We start from the raw sequence: 22397 nt of genomic DNA, 5'->3' as shown, positions 1-22397 counted from the left end.
CTAGGCTGGAGTGCAGTGGCACAACTTTGGCTCACTGCAATCTCTGCCTCTGGGGCTCAAGCAATCCTCCCACCTCAGCCTCCCGAGTATCTGGGACTACAGGAACATGCCAGCATGCCCGGCTAATTTTTATATTTTTTGTAGAGATGGGGTTTTGCCATGTTTCCCAGGCTGGTCTCGAACTCCTGGACCCAAGCAATCTGCCCACCTCAGCCTCCCAAAGTGCTGGGATTACAGGCATGAGTCATTGCACCTGTCCTGCCTTTTTTTACTCTCCTCCTCTCCCCCTCTCTCTTTCTCTCTTTCTTTCTTTTTCATGGAGTCTCACTTCGTCGCCCAGTCTGGAGTGCAGTGGCGCAATCTCAGCTCACTGCAACCTCTGCCTCCTGGGCTCAAGCGATTCTCCTGCCTCAGCCTTCCCAGTAGGTGGGATTACAGGCACGGACCACCACGCCTGGCTAATTTTTGTATTTTTAGTAGAGACGGGGTTTCACCATGTTGACCAGGCTGGTCTTGAACTCCTGACCTCAAGTGATCTGCCCACCTCGGCCTCCCAAAATGCCGGGATTACAGGCATGAGCCACCATGCCCAGCCTCCTACATTTTTTTTCTAAAGTCTTACATGTTACACCTTCAGAAATGCCTTTCCTGCCCACCTAATACTCAGAGTTAACACTCATATTGCACTCACTCTGTGCTAGACAATTTTTTTTTTGTCTTTGTTTTTTGTTTTGAGACAGAGTCTCACTGTCACCCTGCTGTAGTACAGTGACACAATCACAGCTCACTGCAGCCTTGGCCTCCTGGGCTCAAGTGATCCTCCCACATCAGTCTTTAGAGTAGCTGGGTCTACAGGTACGTGCCAGCACCAAACCTGGCTAATTTTAATTTTTTTTTTTTTTAGTAGAGATGAGGTCTCACTGTGTTGCCCAGACTGGTCTTGAACTCCTTGGCTCAAGTGATCCTCCTGCCTTGGCCTCTCAAAGTGTTGGAATTACAAGTTTGAGCCACTGTGCCCGGCATAGACATTGTTTTAAGCCATTTTCGTATACCAACTCTGTTAAACCTTTGTACAAGCCTATGAGATAAGTAGTATTCTTACAATCTCCAAAGGAGGTAAGCATTATTATCTCCATACTGGAGCTGAGAAAACTGGAATACAGAAAGGATAAATAACTGCCCCAAAATTACACAATAAGTGGTAAAGCCTGTATTTGAACTCTGCCCACATGGTGCTAGAATCTACATCCTGTACTTTACCTCCACTGTGTTATCAACCTAAAGTAAACCTCTTTTTTTTTGAGACGGAGTCTTGCTCTGTTGCCCAGGCTGGAGTGCAGTGGCATGATCTCGGCTCACTGCAACCTCGGCCTCCCAGGTTCAAGTGATTCTCCTGCCTCAGCCTCCTGAGTAGCTGGGATCACAGACATGCGCCACCATGCCAGGCTGTTTTTGTTTTTCTTTTTCTTTCTTTCTTTCCTTCCTTCCTTCCTTCCTTCCTTCTTCCTTCCTTCCTTCCTTCCTTTCTTTCCTTTCTTTCTTTCTTTCTTTCTAAGACGGAGTCTCGCACTGTCACCCGGGCTGGAGTGCAATGACGCGATCTCAGCTCACTGTAACCGCAACCTCCACCTCCCAGGTTCAAGTGAGTCTACTGCCTCAGCCTCCCAAGTAGCAGGGATTACAGGCACACACCACCACACCCGGCCAATTTTTTGTATTTTTAGTAGAGACGGGGTTTCACTATATTGGCCAGGCTGGTCTCAAACTCCTGACCTCATGATCTGCCCACCTCGGCCTCCCAAAGTGCTGGGATTACAGGCATGCACCACCACGCCAGGCCCTTTTTTTTCCCCCAAAGGACACAAGTACAGGTGAGAAAATGTAGACCTCTTTTTTTTTTTTTTTTGACACGGTCTCACTTTCTCTCCCAGGCTGGAGTGCAGTGGGGGGATCTCAGCTGGTCAGGAACTCCTGACCTCAAAAAGATCTGCTCGCCTCGGCCTCCCAAAGTGCTGGGATTACAGGCGTGAGCCACTGTGCCCAGCCAAATGTAGACCTCGTCTACTCCATTTTTCTTGCTTATAGTACCTCCTATTTTCCCTTTTGAGCACTAATCACAATTTGCAATTAAATATTTGCTCACTGCCAGGTATGGTGGCCTACACGTATAATCCCAGCACTTTGAGAGGCCAAGGCAGAAGAATAGCTTGAGGCCAGGAGTTTAAAACCCGCCTCAGCAACATAGTAAGACCTCACCTCAACGATGTTTTTTCTTTTTTCTGTTGGCCAGGCTGGAGTGCAGTAGCATGATCTCAGTTCACTGTAACCCTCACCTCCTGGGTTCAAGCAATTTTCACGCCTCAGACTCCGGAGTAGCTGGGATTACAGGCATGTGCCACCAGGCCCAGCTAATTTTTGTGTTTTTAGTAGAGATCGGGTTTCACCATGTTGGCCAGGCTGGTCTTGAATTCCTAGCCTCAAGAGATCTGCTCACCTTGGCTTCACTACTGGGATTACAGGTTTGAGCCACTGCACCCGGCCTCAACAACAAAAAAATTTTAATTACCTCACCCTATGCATCTCTTCACTTGTATCCTTTGTAATATCCTTTATATTAGTAATAAACCAGTAAATGTAAATAAATAAATACTGTTTGTCTCTTCCCAGCAGATCGTAAGCCTAATTAGGGCAGGGATCATATCTGTTTTATTCACATCATAAGCACTGTGTAACCTCTGTTTTCTTTTATCTTCGAGATGGAGTTTCACTCTGTGGCCCAGGCTGGAGTGCAGTGGCGCCATCTCAGCCCACTGCAACCTCTGCCTCAAGCAATTCAAGTGATCCTCCTGCCTCAGCCTCCCCAGTATTTTGTATTTTTAGTAGAGATGGGGTTTCGCCATGTTGGCCAGGCTGGTCTTGAACTTCTGACCTCAGGTGATCTGCCTGCCTTGGCCTCCCAAAGTGCTGAGATTACAGGCGTTAGCCACCGCAGCCTGGCCAATAGGCACTATATAACTATTAGTTTAATGAATGAAGAAATGAATGCTTGTGGGCATCATTCATTCTGCAACAAACTTCTAAAAATTAATTTTACTTTGAAACAATCATACTTTCAGAAGACTTACAATACAAAGAAGTTCACCCAGATATCTCATTCAGGGTTAGCCAATTGTCCGCAAAATATACTTTAGAGAGCAAGAGGATTAATTCCGGGGTCTCTTGAGCAATAAATATTTATTGAGCGCCTGCTACTATTGGATTACATAACAGTCTCTTAACTGGTCTCTTAGCTACAGGCATTGCACCCCCACCCCTAGTCCCGTACAACAGCTTCCTTTTATTTATTTATTTATTTTTTATTTTTTTTTTTTTTTTTTTTTTTTTTTTTTTTTTTTTTTTTTTTTTTTTTTTTTTTTTTTTTTTTTTTTTCGCTTTCCTTTTACTAATTTATTTTTGAGGAGGATCTCGCTCTGTCGCCCAAGCTGGAGTGCAGTGCCGCGATCTCGGCTCACTGCAACCTCCGCCTCCCAACTCAAGCGATTCTCCTGCCTCAGCCTCCAGAGCAGCTGGGACCATAAGCGCGCACTACCGCGCCCGGCTAATTTAGGTATTTTTTTTTTAATTTTTTTTTTTTTTTTTTTTGAGACGGAGTCTCGCTCTGTCGCCCAGGTTGGAGTTCAGTGGCGCAATCTCCGCTCACTGCAAGCTCCGCCTCCCGGGTTCACGCCATTCTCCTGCCTCAGCCTCTCCGAGTAGCTGGGACTACAGGCGCCCGCCACCACGCCCGGCTAATTTTTTTGTATTTTTAGTAGAGACGGGGTTTCACCGTGGTCTCGATCTCCTGACCTCGTGATCCACCCGCCTCGGCCTCCCAAAGTGCTGGGATTACAAGCGTGAGCCACCGTGCCCGGCCAATTTAGGTATTTTTTGTAGCTACGGATAGAATAGAGATCTTTGTCTATTTTGTTCACGAAGTACTGCAAGCGCCTGCAGCTGTACCTGGCACATCTTTGTTGCTCAGTAAAGAGTGGTTGGATAAACGAATGCTGAAGGTATGCTAGTACCAGGTACTGTTCTCGGTGCTGGAGTTACAGCAAAAAACTCCCTGCCCTCGTGGGATTCTCACTGGAAGCATGCTTAAGCTTAAGCCATTTTTCAATCTTTACCCCACCATTTTGTTCCCTGTGAGATTTGGGGTGAACTAGTTTCCAAGCCTCACTTTCCTATCAATCGTTACGAAGATTAAACGGAAAAATATAATTTGTATCGCATTTAGCATCAGAAATGCTTTAATAATATTTGTTTCCCTTCCTTTCAGGCTGGAAGACTGGGGCCTGACATCTCTGCCACAGGCTTGGGCGAGGTTTTCACAGGAACTTGGAAAGGTGCAAACGGTTACTACGGCCAGGCTTACCCAATTGTTAAGTGAAGATATTCTGGAGACAGGGTGCTTAAAAGGGTTAGAAAAAGAAACCAGTGAGTGGCTAGGACCACCTACTCCGCCGTTTTGCCTCGGAAAAGCCTCGCCGGCTGCCGGGAGGTGAAAGTCTGGAGGAAAGGAAGGAAAAGAGAGGGGTGGCTGTCCACAACAGAAAATTACACATCCCAGCACCCCCGCGGCAGACGACTACTGGTCCCAGCAGGTTTCGCGGGGTGGACCGAAGCGAGGTCTCTTGGGGCCTGCAGCCGGGGTTCAGCCAGAGGGGGCGCCGGGCGTACCGAGGTAGCGGGGAGAAGCGGGTCGAGCTGTAACGGCGCTGCGCATACGCCACTCACGGGCCGGACGTGACGCAGGGAAAGTTCCGGCTTCGGCCTCCGCCGCTGCCGCCGCCGCTGCTGCTACAGCCGCCGCCGCCGCCGCCGCTGTTGCCGCGGCTTGTTATTCCTAAAATGGCGCCGCTAGACCTGGACAAGTACGTGGAGATAGCGCGGCTGTGCAAGTACCTGCCAGAGAACGACCTGAAGGTGAGCCCTGCCGGGGCGGGATCCCTGTTTGCTGGCTCGCCCCTTCCGGCTGTGGGGCGCCCGCCGGCCCGCCCTTCCTTTCTCCGGGACCCCCGCCGGGTATCCAGTCCAGTCGCGGTGGAGGGCCTCCCCCATTGCCAGTCGACCCGGTCCGACCCGGCGTCACGCCGAGGGTCGCGCGAGCCGAGTCCCCTGAATGCTGTCCCGGTTGCCTCAGTGGGGATCCCGAGGGATGTCGCGGCCTCTGTCCCAGGGTCGCCCCTTCTGGCCTTCGGGCTGCCCCAGGACCCGCAGCTATAACAGCTTTGTTTAGAAGACTGGGCCCCCCACCCCATCCCCCGGTCCCCCGCAGTCGGAGCCGAGCCCCCGCGGCAGTGCCCTCGGGATGGGGTCGCCTCCACCGGAGGTGACAGGAGCGCGGAGTGGCCGGCGTCTGACAGGAGATGCCACCGGCTCCCGAACGCGGCCCCAGTGTGTTTAGGTCTCTGAGGAAGGGGAAGGCGGTGGGCCCGAGTGGTTTGATACTGGCGGGAGCGAACGTCAGGTCGTCCCTCTTTGACTGCCACTCCTCCAAATTGCTTTTTAGGATCGTCGGTTTTCTTTTGCTAATTCAGAGGTGAATCCCGTTTCTGAGTATGTTGTTCAGCTTACTGAAGTGGATAAAGTAGTTGGTTCTCAATAAATACAAATACTTTCTCCTTAACCTCTTCTTAATTCAGTATTTCATTTTCTTGGTTTTCTAAAGGAGGTGAGTTCTTTGTTACTCCTGAGTCCAAGTAAGAGTAAATGTATGTATGGGTAAAGGAATGACTTTGGTATACTGCTTTTCTTTTTTAAAACTTTTAAATTATTATTATTACTGTTTTTAATTGAGATAGAGTCTCACTCTGTCGCCCAGTCTGGAGTGCAGTGGTACGATCTTGGCTCACTGCAACCTCCACCTCCCGGGTTCAAGCGATTCTCCTGCCTCAGCCTCCCGACTAGGTGGGGTTACAGGCCCCCTCCACGACGCCCGGCTGTTTTGTATTTTTAGTGGAGACGGGGTTTCGCCATGTTGGCCAGGCTAGTCTTGAACTCCTGACCTCAAGTGATCCCCCCGCTTCGGCCTTCCAAAGTGCTGGTATTACAGGCGTGTGCCACCGCGCCGGCCTAGGTATACTGCTTCTGTGAAAAGTGTTTCTATGCATTTGCTGAAATCGGAGCTTAGGTTTCTAGCAGTGCTTATCAGCTCGTGCTAGTATTTATCCGACTCAGTGTATTCTTTTTTTATGAGACGGAGTCTCGCTCTGTCGCCCAGGCTGGAGTGCGGTGGCACCATCTCGGCTCACTGCAACCTCCACCTCCCGGGTTCACGTCATTCTCCTGCCTCAGCCTGCCGAGTAGCTGGGACTACAGGCGCCCGCCACAACGCCTGGCTAATTTTTTGTATTTTTAGTAGAGACGGGGTTTCACCGTGTTGGCCAGGATGGTCTCGATCTCCTGACTTCGTGATCCGCCCGCCTCTGCCTCTCAAAGTGCTGGGATTACAGGCGTGAGCCACCGCGCCTAGCCCCGGCTCAGTGTATTCTTAAAGAAATATATTACTGTGGGTTTTGTTTTATTTATTTCTTCTTTGTACAGTAAGTTGATACTTAACATCAGTCAACAAGTATGCATAATATTTGAGGCCACACGTGCTGTTGTGAATGTGACTGAATTGTACTTACCTGTTAATTTTATGTGGCATATGATAGGGGAGTCATTCTTCTGCATTCTCCCGTTTTTAATAGAATAATTTCAAATAAGGACAGCCTTCGTTAGTAGTAATGTAGCATTTGTGCTCATCTGAGTCCTTCAGACATTCCTTTTGTGGCTTCTTTCTGCTATGTGGTTTTTTTAAGGGAATAAGAATACAACTAGCATGGGGACCCAATTCATGGAAAACTAACCAGACCTCTTAGTAGCATTATTAATCCCGTAGGTGAGGTTGACTATTGCATGTCAGTGAATTGACGTGGAATTTTTTCTTTTTATTTATCATGCATAAAGCTTTTTTGAACTTTGTGTTTATGATGAATAAAATGTTGCTTTTTATGAAAATGTGTCTAGGGCGTGGTGGCGTAATCTCAGTACTTGGGGAGGCTGAGGTGGGCAGATCATTTGAGATCAGGAGTTTGAGACCAGACTGACCGACTTGGTGAAACCCCCTCTCTGCTAAAAATACAGAAATTAGCTGAGCATGGTGGTGGGTGCCTGTAATCCCAGTTTACTTACTTGGGAGGCTGAGGTAGGGAGAATTGCTTGAACCTGGGAGAACTGCTTGCAGTGAGCCAAGATCACACCACTGTACTCCAGCCTGGGAGACAGAGCAAGACTCTGTCTCAAAAAAAAAAAAACAAAAAGAAAGAAAGAAAGAAAGAAATTGGGCACTGAAATGATTTGAAAGATAATCTGGCCAGGTACAGTGGCTCACGCCTGTAATCCCAGCACTTTGGGTGGCTGAGGCGGGTGGATCACTTGAGGTCAGGAGCTCGAGACCAGCCTGGCCAACATGGTGAAACTCCATCTGTACTAAAAATACAAAAATAAGCTGGAGGTGGTGGCAGGTGCCTGGAATCCCAGCTACTTGGGAGGCTGAGGCAGGAGAATCGCTTGAATCGGGGAGGCAGAAGTTGCAGTGAGCCAAGATTGCGCCACTGCAGTCCAGCCTTGCAGCCTGGGTGACGGAGGGAGACTCCGTCTCAAAAAAAAAAAAAAGAAAAAAAATCTGTTGGACTTCTTCGTACCTCTTAGTTTGATGAACATTAGATTTCCTTCTTACCTTAAGGAAGTACAGTTTTTAGATCATTTTATTTCTTGTTGAAACACAGCTGCATTGTACTTGACTTGTATTTGTTTCTTTTTTTTTTTAATTTTTTAATCTTTTTTTGGGAGGGGTGCGGGGACAGGTTCTCACTGTCACCCATGCTGTAGTGTGGTGGCACAATCATGGCTCATTGCAGCCTCCACCTCCTGGGCTCAGGCAGTCCTCCCACCTTAGCCTCCTGAGTAGCTGGGACCACAGGCATATGCCGCCATGACCAGCTAATTTTTATTTATTATTTTGGTAGAGACAGGGTCTTGCTATGTTACCCAGGCCAGTCTTGAACTCCTGGGTTCAAGCGATCCTCCCACCTTGGCTTCCCAAAATGCTGGGATAACAGGCGTGAGCCACTACACTTGGCCGGTATCCATTTCTTAATAAACTTAAAAATACATGTTTTGGGCTGGGCGCGGTGGCTCATGCTTGTAATCCCAGCACTTTGGGAGGCCGAGGCGGGCGGATCACGAGGTCAGGAGATCGAGACCACGGTGAAACCCCGTCTCTACTAAAAAATACAAAAAATTAGCCGGGCGTGGTGGCAGGCGCCTGTAGTCCCAGCTACTCGGAGAGGCTGAGGCAGGAGAATGGCGTGAACCCAGGAGGCGGAGGTTGCAGCGAGCCGAGATTGTGCCACTGCACGCCAGCCTGGGTGACAGAGCGAGACTCTGTCTCAAAAAAAAAAAAAAAAATATATATATATATATATGTTTCGGGCAACCAAGACAAAAGAATTCTGAATTTTTCTTTATAAGTAGAGACTTTTTTTCTGTCTTGGAAATGTTTTTATCAGATTAATTTGTTGTGTTGCTCATCTCTGTTGTATTTAAAGAAATTTAATTTTGTTTCTGTTTCTTGGCATGAAGTGCAACCTAAAATTAGGCCAAGAAAGTATGCCAGGAGTACTTTTTCTGAGGCCGTAAAGGCAAAATAAAACATTCTATTTTTTTTTTTTTTTTTTTTTTGAGACGGAGTCTTGCTCTGTCCCCCAGGCTAGAGTGCAGTGGCGCAATCTCGGCTCACTGCAAGCTCCGCCTCCCGGGTTCACGCCCTTCTCCTGCCTCAGCCTCTCCGAGTAGCTGGGACTACAGGCGCCCGCCAACACGCCCGGCTAATTTTTTTGTATTTTTAGTAGAGACGGGGTTCCACCGTGTTAGCCAGGATGGTCTCGATCTCCTGACCTCGTGATCCGCCCGCCTCGGCCTCCCAAAGTGCTGGGATTACAGGCTTGAGCCACCGCGCCCGGCCTAAAACATTCTATTGAGAAAAGAAATCATTGAGGCCACTTAATGAACATGATGGAAAATATTTGTTCTGGTAGAAAAGAAGACAGAAATTTACCTGGGTTTTAAATTGATTAGAAGATAAAATACTAAATGCATGCGATGTTCCAGATTTAATCACAATTTCTGTTTCGCTAAGTTGGAAGTGGTCGCATCACTAGTACTGGATCAAATCTACATAACTGTTTTTGTTTGTTTGTTTTTTTGGGACATAGTTTCGCTCTTGTTGCCCAGGCTGGGGTGCAATAGTGTGATCTTGGCTCACTGCAACCTCTGCCTCCCAGGTTCAAGCGATTCTCCTGCCTCAGCCTTCCTGAGTAGCTGTGATTACAGGCATGCGCCACCACGCCCAGTTAATTTTGTGTTTTTAGTAGACACAAGGTTTCTCCATGTTGGTCAGGCTGGTCTCGAACTCCCCACCTCAGATGATGCACCCACCTCGGCCTCCCAAAGTGCTGGGATTATAGGTGTGAGCCTGACCTGTTTGTTTTTTTGAGACGGAGTCTTGCTCTGTTGCCCAGGCTGGAGTGCAGGTGCACATTCTCAGCTCACTGCAACCTCTGCCTCCTGGATTCAAGCAATTCTTCTGCCTCAGCCTCCTGAGTAGCTGGGATTACAGGCACCCACCACCACCCCTGGCTAATTTTTGTATTTTTAGTAGAGATGGGGTTTCACCATGTTGGCCAGGCTGGTCTCAAACTCCTGACCTCAGGTGATCCACCCTTCTCAGCCTCCCAAAGTGCTGGGATTACAGGCGTGAGCCACCATGCCTGGCATACATAACAGTTTTGAAGGAATAAGAATGACATACGTGGGCCAGGAGGCTGAGGCAGGAGAATTGCTTGAGCCTGGGAGACGGAGGTTGCAGTGAGCTGAGATCGTGCCACTGCACTCCAGCCTGGCCAACACAGTGAGACCCTGTCTCAAAAAAAAAAATGACATATGTGAAAGTGAATGGACCACAGTGTAACCTTTCTTATAAAGAGCTCATGTGATTTTATCCATAAGAAAGATTTCAGAGAGATTAATAAAAGGTACAGATTCCATACCTGGCTAAGTGGAAGAATTAATGATAAAGGCAGGTTTACTGAATACCTGTATTTAAGTATTAATAATTCTGGGGAGCAGGGGTTCTATAACTTGGAGGTTGTCTAATTTCTTGGACAGTTCTTAAGGGTGACATGTTTATCTGAGGTTTTTTTTTTTTTTTTTTTTGAGACTGAGTCTAGCTCTATTGCCCGGGCTGGAGTACAGTGGTACCATCTCAGCTCACTGCAGTCTCCACCTCCCCGTGAGTTCAAGCAGTTCTGCCTCAGCTGGGATTAGAGGCACCTGCCACCATGCCCGGCTGATTTTTGTATTTTTAGTAGAGATGGGGTTTCACCATGTTGGCTAGGCTGGTCTTGAACTTCTGACCTCAAATAATCCACCCACCTCGGCCTCTCAAGATGCTGGGATTACAGGCGTGAGCCACTGTGTCTGGCCGAGTTGTTTGGTTTTGCAGTGAATTTTTCTTCAGGTACACTGAAGACAGCTGAACACGGTACAGCAGTGAGGGATGCATCTGGCTTTGTATGGGGCTAGAAGAGTGTTTTCTATGTTTGCGAGATCCTTTCTTATATCTTGTTTGTCCTTATGGCCACATTTCATTTGTCTTTTTGGCCACAGAATTACATTCTCCTTTGTTTTATGAAAATAGTCTTATAACAATGTTCTCCAGTAGAAATAGCATGCTCACAAATGTAAGCTTCAAATTTTCTAGTGGCAATTAATTAATTAATTTTTTTGATACAGCATCTCACTTTGTTTCCCATGGTGGAGTACACTGATGCAGACATGGGTCATTGCAGCCTCAAGCTCCTGGGCCCATGTAACCCTCCTGCCTCAGCGCCCTGAGTAGCTTAGGACTTCAGGCATGTATTACCATGCCTGGCTAATTTTTTGAATTTTTTTGTAGAGACAGAGTCATGCTTTGTTACCCAGGCTGGCCTCGAACTCCTGGCCTAAAACAATCCTACCACCTAGGCCTCCCAAAGTGCTGGGATTACACATGTGAGCCACCGTGACTGGGCCACATTTTTAAAAAGTATAAAAACAGGCCAGCCGTATTGTCTCACGCCTGTAATCCCAACACTTTGGAAGGCTGAGGCAGGCGGATCACCTGAGGTCAGGAGTTCGAGACCAGCCTGGCCAACATGGCAAAGCCCCGTCTCTACTGAAAATACAAAAATTAGCCAGGTGTGGTGGTGAGTGCCTATAATCCCAGATACTTGGGAGGCTGAGGCAGGAGAATCACTTGAACCCGGGAGGCGGAGATTGCAGTGAGCCAAGATTGTGCCATTGCACTCCAGCCTGAGTGACAAGAGCGAAACTCCATCTCAAAAAAAGAAAAAGTAGGCCAGGCATGGTGGCTCATGCCTGTAATTCCAGCACTTTGGAAAGCCAAGGCGGGCCGATCACTTTTGGTCAGGAGTTCAAGACCAGCCTGGCCAAAACATGGTGAAATCTGTCTCTACAAAAATATACAAAAATTAGCCGGGCATGGTGGTGCATACATGTAATCCCAGCTACTTGGGAGGCTGAGGCAGGAGAATTACTTGAACCCAGGAGGCGGAGGTTGCAGTGAACCGAGATTGTGCCATTGCACTCCAGCCTGAGCAATAAGAGCAAGACTCTATCTAAAGAAAAAAATGTATAAAAACAGATAAAATTTATTTTGGTAATATTTTAACCCAACTTCAAGATGTAATCAATATAAAGTTATTAATGTAACATTTTGCCGTTTTTGGGTACTAATTCTATGACATGTGTCTATTTTCCACCTACAGCACATCCCAATTTGGACCAGCTACATTTCAGGTACTCATTAGCCCTATGTGGCTATAGGTATTAGATGGGACAGTGGAAAGTTTTTGACCACTTCCCAGTCTTTTTCTCAGAATTTCAGAGCTGAAGGAGAATCAAAATTCATTTGGTACTATACTCTTCTCACTTTACAGAGAGAGAAACTGAACTTTGTAGTCTATGATTTGCCTGAGGATGTACAGCTATATCAGTGACAGCCAGAACTTGATTTGAAAGCCTCTGTGTGCAGAGCTCTTTCTGATACAATTTATGACTTTTTAGGATGGCTAATAGCATGCTTTTCTAGGTACATCTTCCACTACATCACCTTTTTTTGTTGTTGTTAAGATGAATTCTCGCTCTGTCGCCCAGGCTGTAGTGCAGTGGCGTGATCTTGGCTCACTGCAACCTCCACCTCCCAAGTTTAAGCAGTTCTCCTGCCTCAGCCTCCTGAGTAGCTGGGATTACAGGTGCGCCCCACCGTGTGTGGCTAATTTTTGTATATTCAGTAGAGACCGGGTTTCACCATGTTGGTCAGGCTGGTCTCAAACTCCTGACCTCGCGATCCGCCCACCTTGGCCTCCCAAAGTGCTGGGACTACTGGTGTGAGCCACCGTGCCCGGCCCACCTTTTTTTTTTTTTAACTGTACTTTCTGTTCTGAGCACACTGGACTGCCCTCTACTGATAACATGCCCCGTACTTTCCGTTTGCTTCTGCTCAGTCTACTTTCACCTGTTTATTAAAATAATTATACAGTACAAATAATAAATCATTTAATACTCATAAGGTTGTGAATTGAGTACTAGTATTTGCCCTGTTTTACGGACAGGTAGCCGAAATTCAGACCGATTTAGTAACTTTCCAAAGTCATACAGCTAGTAAGTAAGTGAAACTGAGTGGGATTCAAACTTAGACAGTCTGGCTTCAGGGTTCACATTTACAACACCATTTAAGCTTCTTCTATAGAGCACCTTGTATGCCCTCTATTTACCTCCCTTCTGAGCTCTAGCTCAGATGGTACTTCTTCTATGCAGGGCTCCTAGGTTCCACAGTCAGAATTTATTAATAATGATTAGAATTTACATAGCCACTTACAGTTTTGAGAGCCCCTTCATGTTGGTTCTGTGATGTACACAATCCTTGTGATAGGCAGAACAGATATCATCAGGGCCAGGACTTGGTGAATTTCAAGTGATTTTTGCCATACTGACTCAACAGAGTACACATCTGAGTTTATTTGCTATTTTAAAATTCCTTTTCTTCTCTTTCCACACTGACGTTGCTTTACCCCATAGCATTTTATTGCCCCATTTTACCACTTAGAATGTTCTGTCTTGTATGATAGCAAATATGTCTATCTCCATTATTAAACTGGAAAATTCTTGAAGGCCAGATTCATTCCTTGTTTTTGTTTTTGAGTTGGAATCTCACTCTGTCCAGGCTGGAGTGCAATGGTGTGATCTCAGCTTGCTGTAACCTGTGCCCCACTCCAGATTCAAGCCATTCTGTCACCTCAGCCCCCCAAATAGCTAGGATTACAGGTGCAAACTACCACACCCAGCTAATTTTTGTATATATATATTTTTTGGTAGAGATGGGGTTTCACCATGTTGGCCAGGCTGGTCTCGAACTTCTGGCCTCAAGTGATCCACCCAGCTCGGCCTCCCAAAGTGTTGGGATTACAGACGTGAGCCACTGTGTTTGGCCATTCCTTGTTTGTGTTTTCCACAATTTTAGAACACTGCATTGTATGTGATAATCAGTAAAGGTTTATTGACTCAAACTGTGTACTGCTTTATGACAAATACTTGTTTCTTCTTCTTTTTTTTTTTTTTTTTTTTGAGGTAGAGTCTCAATTCTGCTGCCCAGGGTGGAGTGCAGTGGTGCAGTCGTAGCTTGCTGCAACCTCAAACTCCTGGGCTCAATTGATCCTTCTGCCTCAGCCTCAAAAGTAGCTGGGAGTACAGGTGTGCAATAGTGTGCCCAGCTAATTAATTTTTTTTTTTTTTTTTGAGATGGAGTCTCACTCTGTCACCAGGCTGGAGTGTAATGGCACGATCTCGGCTCACTGCAACCTCTGCCTCCTGGGTTCAAACGATTCTCCTGCCTCAGCCTCCCAAGTAGCTAGGACTACAGATGCATGCCACCATGCCTGGCTAATTTTTTGGTATTTTTGGTAGAGATGGGGTTTCACTGTGTTAGCCAGGATGGTCTCTATCTCCTGACCTCGTGATCCACCTGCCTTGGCCTCCCAAAGTGCAGGGATTATAGGCATTAGCCACCGTGCCTGGCAAAAAAAAAATTTTTTAAGGGATAGCATCTTGCTGTGTTGTCCAGGCTGGTCCCAAATGCTTCAAGTGATTCTCCTGCCTTGGCCTCCCAAATGCTGAGATTATAGGTGTGAGCCACTGTGCCCAGCCAACAAACACTTATTTACATGGTTCCTTGTGTTAAGTACTGTTCCCTGTGGGTGCCAGGGGCAGAATCGGATACTTGTGTCTGCCTTTGAGGGGCTTTCAATATAGTAAGGGAGGTAAAGAGGTAAACAAAGGCTGTAATAGAGGCTGCCCAGGGTGTTGGCAAACAGAAGAAGCAGTATGTAACTTTAGAGTCAGAGATGATTTCATAAAGGAGCAGTTAGGAGGGGCAGAGTTCAGGTAGACAAAATGAGAAGGAAAGAACATGCAAACAGAATAAATACCATGTGCAATAGTATAGTGTAATTTGCAAGAACATGGCTGGTTCGGGGAACTTGAAGTGGTTTGGTGTGGCTGGAGGTGGTACTGGAAAGAAAGATGCCAAATCATAGAAGAGTAGGCTGTTAAACTTAGATTGTTATCTTTTAGGTGGTGCATGAACACTTTGAAATGTTTTTATATTTTAGAGAAAAATCATACTGTGATTCGTGATACTGTTTAAAATGTAGCTAACTAAAAATAAAAGTAGATTCAAAGAAAATTATTACAGGGATACACTGTTGTATGTGGTAGGAATATGACAAAATAATGAAAATGGTATTTGGTGTTTGGGAAACACTGCCATAAATGGAGGAATATGCTTGAGGAGTTTTTAAGAAGGAGAATGACAGTAGGCTTTTTTTTTTTTTTTTTTTTTTGAGACAGAGTCTCGCTCTGTCGCCCAGGCTGGAGTGCAGTGGCACCATCTCTGCTCACTGCAAGCTCCGCCTTTCGGGTTCACGCCATTCTCCTGCCTCAGCCTCTCCGAGTAGCTGGGACTACAGGCGTCCACCACCATGCCCGGCTAATTTTTTGTATTTTTAGTAGAGATGGGGTTTCACTGTGGTCTCGATCTCCTGACCTCGTGATCCGCCCACCTTCGGCCTCCCAAAGTGCTGGGATTACAAGCGTGAGCCACTGCGCCCGGCCGACAGTAGGCTTTTGAAATGTTTATTCTGGCAGCATTGTGGACCATGGATTGGAATGCGTGAAAAATGTCATAGAAGCATTAGGCCCGGTGATATGAGAGTCTGAGATAAGGCAATGATAAGTGATTGTTATGTTGGAAAGGAAATGAAGAAGGTATAGTGGCACCTGTTAACAGATTTGTTCTAGGTTATGATGAAGAGAGTTCAGCATAATTTCTTAGTTTCTGGCAAGGATTACTTAGTACTATAACTAGATTAAGGAATACGGGAAGTTTGGTTTGGGCCATATTGAGTTTGAGATGCTGCCAAGCTAAGACATTGAGATAGAGGTGTCCAGAATTGCTCTTGGATACTTATGTCACTTAGATAAAAACTACTTATTGATTGCCAAATGTGCTCTAAACACTGTTCTAATAGTATTAAACTCAGGAGAAAGATCTAGACCACTCCTTCTCAACTGGGGGCAATTTTGCCCCCTAAAGGATTTTTGGCAGTGTCTGGAGACATTTTTGGTTGTCACAGCTGGGGCAGGGGACGGGTGGGAAGTTGCTATGGGTATCTAGTAGGTGTAGATGTCAGAGATTTTGCTAAACATCCACAAGACAGCAAGCAGCCCCCTGCAATGAATAATTAGTAGTGCCATGGTTGAGAAACTGATCTGGCCTGAGGACACAGATAGTACCTTCTGGATCATAAGTGTGTGAATATCATGGTCATTCCAGATTCCTAACTTCTCATTCCCAGTGATCTGTATTATAGTAGAGACTTTATATAAAGACTGTGTGAAATATAATGTTAGCTAGATATTTATTTAGTTAGTTACTTAGCTAGCTAGTTGAGATGAGGTTTTGCTATGTTGCCCAAGCTAGCCTTGAGCTCTGGGCCTCCAGCCATCTTCCTGCCTTGGCCTCCCAAAATGCTGATATTACAGTTGTGAGCCACCACACCTGGCTGTGAGATCTTTATTTTTAAAGCTAAGAGTATTTTATAAATACCAGTATGTAAAAGTAGATAAAGGAAGTAGTATGTTTTAGATAACAAGATCAGCTAAACAAGTAATTTTAAAAGTTTAGAACCCAGTGTTTGTGGGGGCAAGAGGGAACTGGGAGACAGAACAGAGAATAGAATGGAACTGTGAACAAATATGTCTTGAGGAAAAGGTAGAGAAGAGACATAGAGGTCTGCTAAGAATGATGGCTATGAACCCCTTCCTGTTCAAGGATTAGAAAGTAGTTGGGCACCAAACATATGAAAAAGAGCACTGGTCATTAAAGAAATGCAAATCAAAACCACAATGAGATACCATCTCATGCCAGTTAGAATGGCGATCATTAAAAAGTCAGGAAACAACAGGTGCTGGAGACGATGTGGAGAAATAGGAACACTTTTACACTGTTGGTGGGAGTGCAAATTAGTTCAACCGTTGTGGAAGACAGTGTGGCGATTCCTCAAGGATCTAGAACTAGAAATACCATTTGGCCCAGCAATCCCATTACTGGGTATGTACCCAAAGGATTATAAATCATTTTACTATAAAGACGCATGCACTTGCATGTTTATTGCAGCACTGTTCACAATAGCAAAGACTTGGAACTAGCTCAAATGCCCATCAATGATAGACTGGATAAAGAAAATGTGGCACATATACACTATGGAATACTATGCAGCCATAAAAAAGAATGAGTTCATGTCCTTTGCAGGGACATGGATGAAGCTGGAAACCATCATTCTCAGCAAACTAACACAGGAACAGAAAATGAAACACTGCATGTTCTCACTCATAAGCGGGAGTTGAACAATGAGAACATATGGGCAGAGGGGAGGGGAACATCACATGCTGGGGCCTGTCTGGGGGTCGGGGGTAAAGGGAGGGATATCATTAGGAGAAATACCAATTGTAGATGACGGGTTGATGGGTGCAGGAAACCACCATGGCATGTGGATACACGTTCTGCACATGTATCCCAGAACTTAAGTATAATAAAAAATAAATAAATAGAAAACAGAACACACAAAAAAAGAAAAAGTATTTGGGCATGATGAGGAGAAAAGGGTATAGTTTACCCTAAATTTGGGATAAAGCTGTAAAGGGTTTGGGAGGAGAGGAGCATGTGTCTTCACCATGATGACAAGGCAGGGCTCTTTGAGGCCGCTGTGAATGTAGTTGATTGAGTCACGTAGCATTTATAGTGAGATTTCATAGACTTCTTATTTTTGTGTGTGCGTGATAGCGACTTGTAAGCTACTGCCAAACTAGAGATAAGAGGCAATAGCTTTGGCTTAGAGACATAGCTCTCTAAATCATCAGTTGGGGTCAGCAGAGGTGGCAGTCGTAGGACGCAGCTGTCATTTTACTCTAGTTAGTGTGCCTGGGCCCTGGTTGAAGGCTGCTGCTAGGTAGTTTACATGTGTTCTCCAGACACTCAGTCTTTCAGATTGACAGAGTTTCACAGTGATGTTCTTCAGTTTATAGTCCACTGTTATTTTCAGGCTAGCACATAGTGTATGGGGTGGTAACCAGGGATGACTTCAAGTTTAGGAGGCCTTATGGACTAGGAGAACCAGTTACATGTCAGCAAAAATTCTGACACATTGAAATATGGGAACCGGCCAGACACAGTGGCTCACGCCTGTAACCCCAGCACTTTGGGAGGCTAAAGTGGGTGGATCACCTGAGGTCAGGAGTTTGAGACCAGCCTGGCCAACATGGTGAAACCCTGTCTCTACTAAAAATACAAAAATTAACCAGGCATAGTGGCGTGTGCCTGTAATCCCAGCTACTAGGGGGGCTGAGGCAGGAGAATCGCTTGAACCTGGGAGGCGGAGGGTGCAGTGAGCCGAGATCACACCATTGCACTCCAGCCTGGGTGACAAGAGCGAAACTCCATCTCAAAAAAAAAGAAAAAAAAAGTACAGGCCAAATGTAGAATCATTCATCAGTTCCTGGCATATTTGTTCTTTAATGCAAATAGGTTGCAAACTTTGGATGCTAATTATTATAAAAATAATAAATATGTATCATAGGTCTAATGGATTATTAATAGAAGTAGGATGCTGTCCAACACTGATATTTTGAAATTGACTGGAAAGGCAGCCATCTATCCACAAGGACTAATTGGATTGAGTGGTTATGGTCAAGGTTGTGATTATTATTATTTATGAGGTAATACATAGGGCTGTGGGGTGTTGGTATGGGGATGAGGGGAGTGACTGCTAATGTGTATATGGTTTCTTTTTGGGGTGATGAAAATGTTCTAAAATTGATTATGGCAATGGTTACCACCACTGTGAATATAATGAAAACCATTGACTCTTACCCTTCAAAGGGATGCATTTTATGTAGGTGAATTATGTGGCAATAGTTGTTTTAAAAAATTAAAACAAGTGATTTTTTATGATGCTCACACTTGTAATCCTAGCACTTTGGGAGGCTGAGGTGGGTAGATCACCTGAGGTCAGGAGCTCGAGACCAGCCTGGCCAATGTGGTGAAACCCCATCTCTTTAAAAATATAAAAATTAGCTGGGCATGGTGGCAGGTGCCTGCAATCCCAGATACTTGGGAGGCTGAGGCAGGAGAATCGCTTGAATCTGGGAGGTGGAGGTTGCAGTGAGCCAATATCACGCCATTGCACTCCAGCCTGAACAACAAAGCAAGACTTTGTCTCCAAAAAAAAAAAGAGAGAAAAGGAAAGCTGAAGCTGGATGAGGAGAGATAGCCAAGCCCATGTCTAGGGAAAAGCATTCTTGACTGAGTGAACAGAAAGTACAAAGCCTCAGAGGAGGGAGCATGCATAGGTAGCCCCCCAGACCTGGTGAGGCTGGTGCGTGTGGCAGCCTCCGTGGAGAGGAGTTAGGATGAAACTCCGTCTAATAAATAAAAATAAAAAATCATATTCGTAGTTTCCCACCCTCCAAACCAAACCTAAACAAATCAAAACAATCTGCTCTTTTTATTTTTATTTTTTGAGACGGAGTCTCGCCCTGTCGACCAGGCTGGAGTGCAGTGGCGCGATCTCGGCTCACTGCAAGCTCCGCCTCCTGGGTTTGTGCCATTCTCCTGCCTCAGCCTCCCGAGTAGCTGGGACTACAGGCGCCCGCCACCACGCCCAGCTAATTTTTTGTATTTTTAGTAGAGACGGGGTTTCACCGTGTTAGCCAGGATGGTCTCGATCTCCTGACCTTGTGATCCGCCCACCTTGGCCTCCCAAAGTGCTGGGATTACAAGTGTGAGCCACCGCGCCAGGCCAAAACAATCTGCTCTTGAAAGAAATAGTTGATAAGCCAGACTTCATTAAAATTAAAAGCTTTTGCTTTGTGAAAGACCCTATCAAGAGAATGAGATGATGATCCATGTACTGGGAGAAAATATTTGCAAAAGACATGTCTGATAAAGTATTGTTACCCAAAATATGCAGAGAATTCTTTTTTTTTTTTTTTTGAGATGGAGTTTTGCTCTTGTTGCCTAGGCTGGAGTGCGGTGGCACGATCTCAGCTCACCGCAATCTCTGCCTCCTGCGTTTTATCCTGCCTCTGCCTCTCGAGTAGCTGGGATTATAGGCATGTGCCACCACACCCAGCTAATTTTGTATTTTTAGTAGAGATGGGGTTTCTCTGTGTTGGTCAGGCTGGTCTCAAACTCCTGACCTCAGGTGATCCGACCTCCTCGGCCTCCCAAAGTGCTGGGATTACAGACATGAGCCATCATGCCCGGCCTACAGATAACTCTTAAAACTCAATAAGAAAATGAACAATCTGATTAAAAAATGGACAAAACGAAGTTGCTGTCAGATCATGCCAGTTTTTCAGAATGGTTGTGCTGAATTACTCTTTCACCACCTAGGTGTGAAAGTGGAAGGCACATCACAATATGTTTTCCTCAATTCTCACAGTCTTGCAAGACGTGGCCCATGGACATGGACATGAACATGGAGATAGTAAAATGGAACTTCCAGATTATAAACAATGGAAGATGGAAGGGACACCAGTAGAAACTGTCTAGAAGAAGCCGGCTGCAGGAGGGCTAAGAGATTTTTTGGGCCGCAGTGAAGCTTGGAGATATGTGGGTGGCTTTGCAGAAATGTTTCCTTTATTGCTGCATTGTTCCAAAGATTTAAATGGGGATTTGCTGCATTCGTGGTAGCTGTAGGAGCTGAATATTACCTGGAGTCCCAGAATAAAGATAAGAAGCATCACTGAAGATAATACCTGGAAGTATCATAGTGATTTCTTAACTCTCTAAGATTTCCTCACTGTAGCCTACTTGCCTGGTTTGTCCCTTAAAGAATATTAGTAAGATATAATGAAGTAAAATAAATACATATATGCCAAAAAAATGGACAAAAGACACCTCATCAAAGAAGATATAGTGATGACAAGTGTATGAAAAGATGCTCTACCTCCTGTGTCATTAGGGAAATACAAAGTGAAACAACCATGAGATAACCAGTATATACCTATTAGAATGGCCAAAATCCAGAACACTAACAGTACCAAATGCTGATGAAGATGTGGAGCAACAAGAACTCTCGTTCATTGCTGGTGGGAGTGCAAAATGGTACAGCCACTTTGGAAGACGGTTTGGCAGTTTCTTACAAAACTAAACAAACTCTTCATATAATCCAGCAGTCCTGCTCCTTGATATTTACCCAAATGAGTTGTAAATTTATGTCCATACAAAAACCTGTACATAGACTTTTATAGCCACTTTATTCATAATTGCCAAAACTTGGAAGGAACCAAGATGTCCTTCACTGGGTGGATGGATAAACAAACTGTAATACACCCAGACAATGAAATATTATGCAGTGCTAAGAAGAAATGAGCTATCAAGCCATAAAAAGACATGGAAGAACCTTAAAGACATATTACTACATGAAAGAAACCAACCTGAAAAGGCTACATATATATGATTCCAACTATATGACGTTTTGGGAAAGGCAAAACTATAGAGACAGTAAAAAGATCAGTGGTTTTCAGAGGTTGGAGGGAGGTGAGTTTGAACAGGTAAAACTATTCTGTGTGATACTATAATGATAGGTACATGTCATTATACAATTGTCAAAACTTACAGAATGTGCAGTAGGAGTGACCCTAATTTAAACAAACTATGACCTTTGGATGATAATGATATGTCAGTGTATGCTCATCATCTGTAACAAACGTACCACTCAGGTGTGAGATGTTGATGCGGGGAGGCTGTCTGGGGGGAGGGGCAGGGGGTATATGAGAACTCTGTACTTTTTTCTTTTTTTCTTCTTTTTTTCCCCCTTTTTATGGAGAACGAGGTCTCTCTATATTGCTGAGGGAGGTCTTGAACTCCTGGGCTCAAGCGATCCTCCTGCCTTTGCCTCCCTAAGTGGTGGGATTACAGGCACGAGCCACAGTGCCCAGCAAGGGAACTCTGTACTTTCTTTAAGATTTTTTTTGTTTGTTTTGAGACGGAGTCTTGCTCTCACCCCAGGCTGGAGTGTAGTGGCGCCATCTCTGCTTACTGCAAACTCCGCCTCCTGGGTTCACGCCATTCTCCTGCCTCAGCCTTTCGAGTAGCTGGGACTACAGGCGCCCGCCACCACGCCCGGCTAATTTTTTGTATTTTTAGTAGAGATGGGGTTTCACCGTGTTAGCCAGGATGGTCTCGATCTCCTGACCTCATGATCCGCCCATCTCAGCCCCCCAAGGTGCTGGGATTACAGGCGTGAGCCACTGCGCCTGGCCGGGAACTCTGTACTTTCTGCTCAATTTTGCTGTGAAGCTAAAACTGCTCTAAAAAATAAAGTCTATTTACAGGGGTAAAAAAACACAATAAAAAAAATCTACTTTCCCTGGAGTTGTAACTGTCTCAGTAATGATTATTTGCAGCCTTCTAATTGTTTAAGCCAGAAACCCCGAGTCATCCTTGATTCTTTACTTTCTCTTAACACCCTGTATCCAGCCGGTCATAAATCTAGCAGATGCTACATTCAGATAACATCTGGAATCTATTTTCCCTGTTTTCTACTTCTACTACCCTGTCCAAGCCAGTTAACTTTTACCTAGATTATTATAGAAGACACTTAACTGATCTCCCTGCTTACTCCTTT

The 22397-nt window shown here is 45.4% G+C and overlaps 1 protein-coding gene and 1 pseudogene across 1 annotated transcript in view; both read left to right on the top strand.

Annotated features, from left to right (window-relative positions):
* Window positions 1-4596: 4596 nt before the first annotated feature.
* PPP6C (protein phosphatase 6 catalytic subunit) overlaps window positions 4597-22397 on the top strand; it is a 47701-nt gene continuing 29900 nt past the window's right edge. The window contains exon 1 of the mRNA XM_003264131.4: window positions 4597-4965. Within this exon, the coding sequence (XP_003264179.1) occupies window positions 4891-4965 (75 nt within the window). The 5' untranslated portion in view covers window positions 4597-4890. The remainder of the gene's footprint in view (window positions 4966-22397) is intronic.
* LOC115836383 lies at window positions 20070-20530 on the top strand (annotated as a pseudogene).

The sequence above is a fragment of the Nomascus leucogenys genome, chromosome 8 (assembly GCF_006542625.1).
Source record: "Nomascus leucogenys isolate Asia chromosome 8, Asia_NLE_v1, whole genome shotgun sequence".
Classification (NCBI taxonomy): domain Eukaryota; kingdom Metazoa; phylum Chordata; class Mammalia; order Primates; family Hylobatidae; genus Nomascus; species Nomascus leucogenys.
The sequence above is the reverse complement of the archived record's forward strand: the minus strand, read 5'-3'. Positions and strand labels throughout refer to the sequence as shown.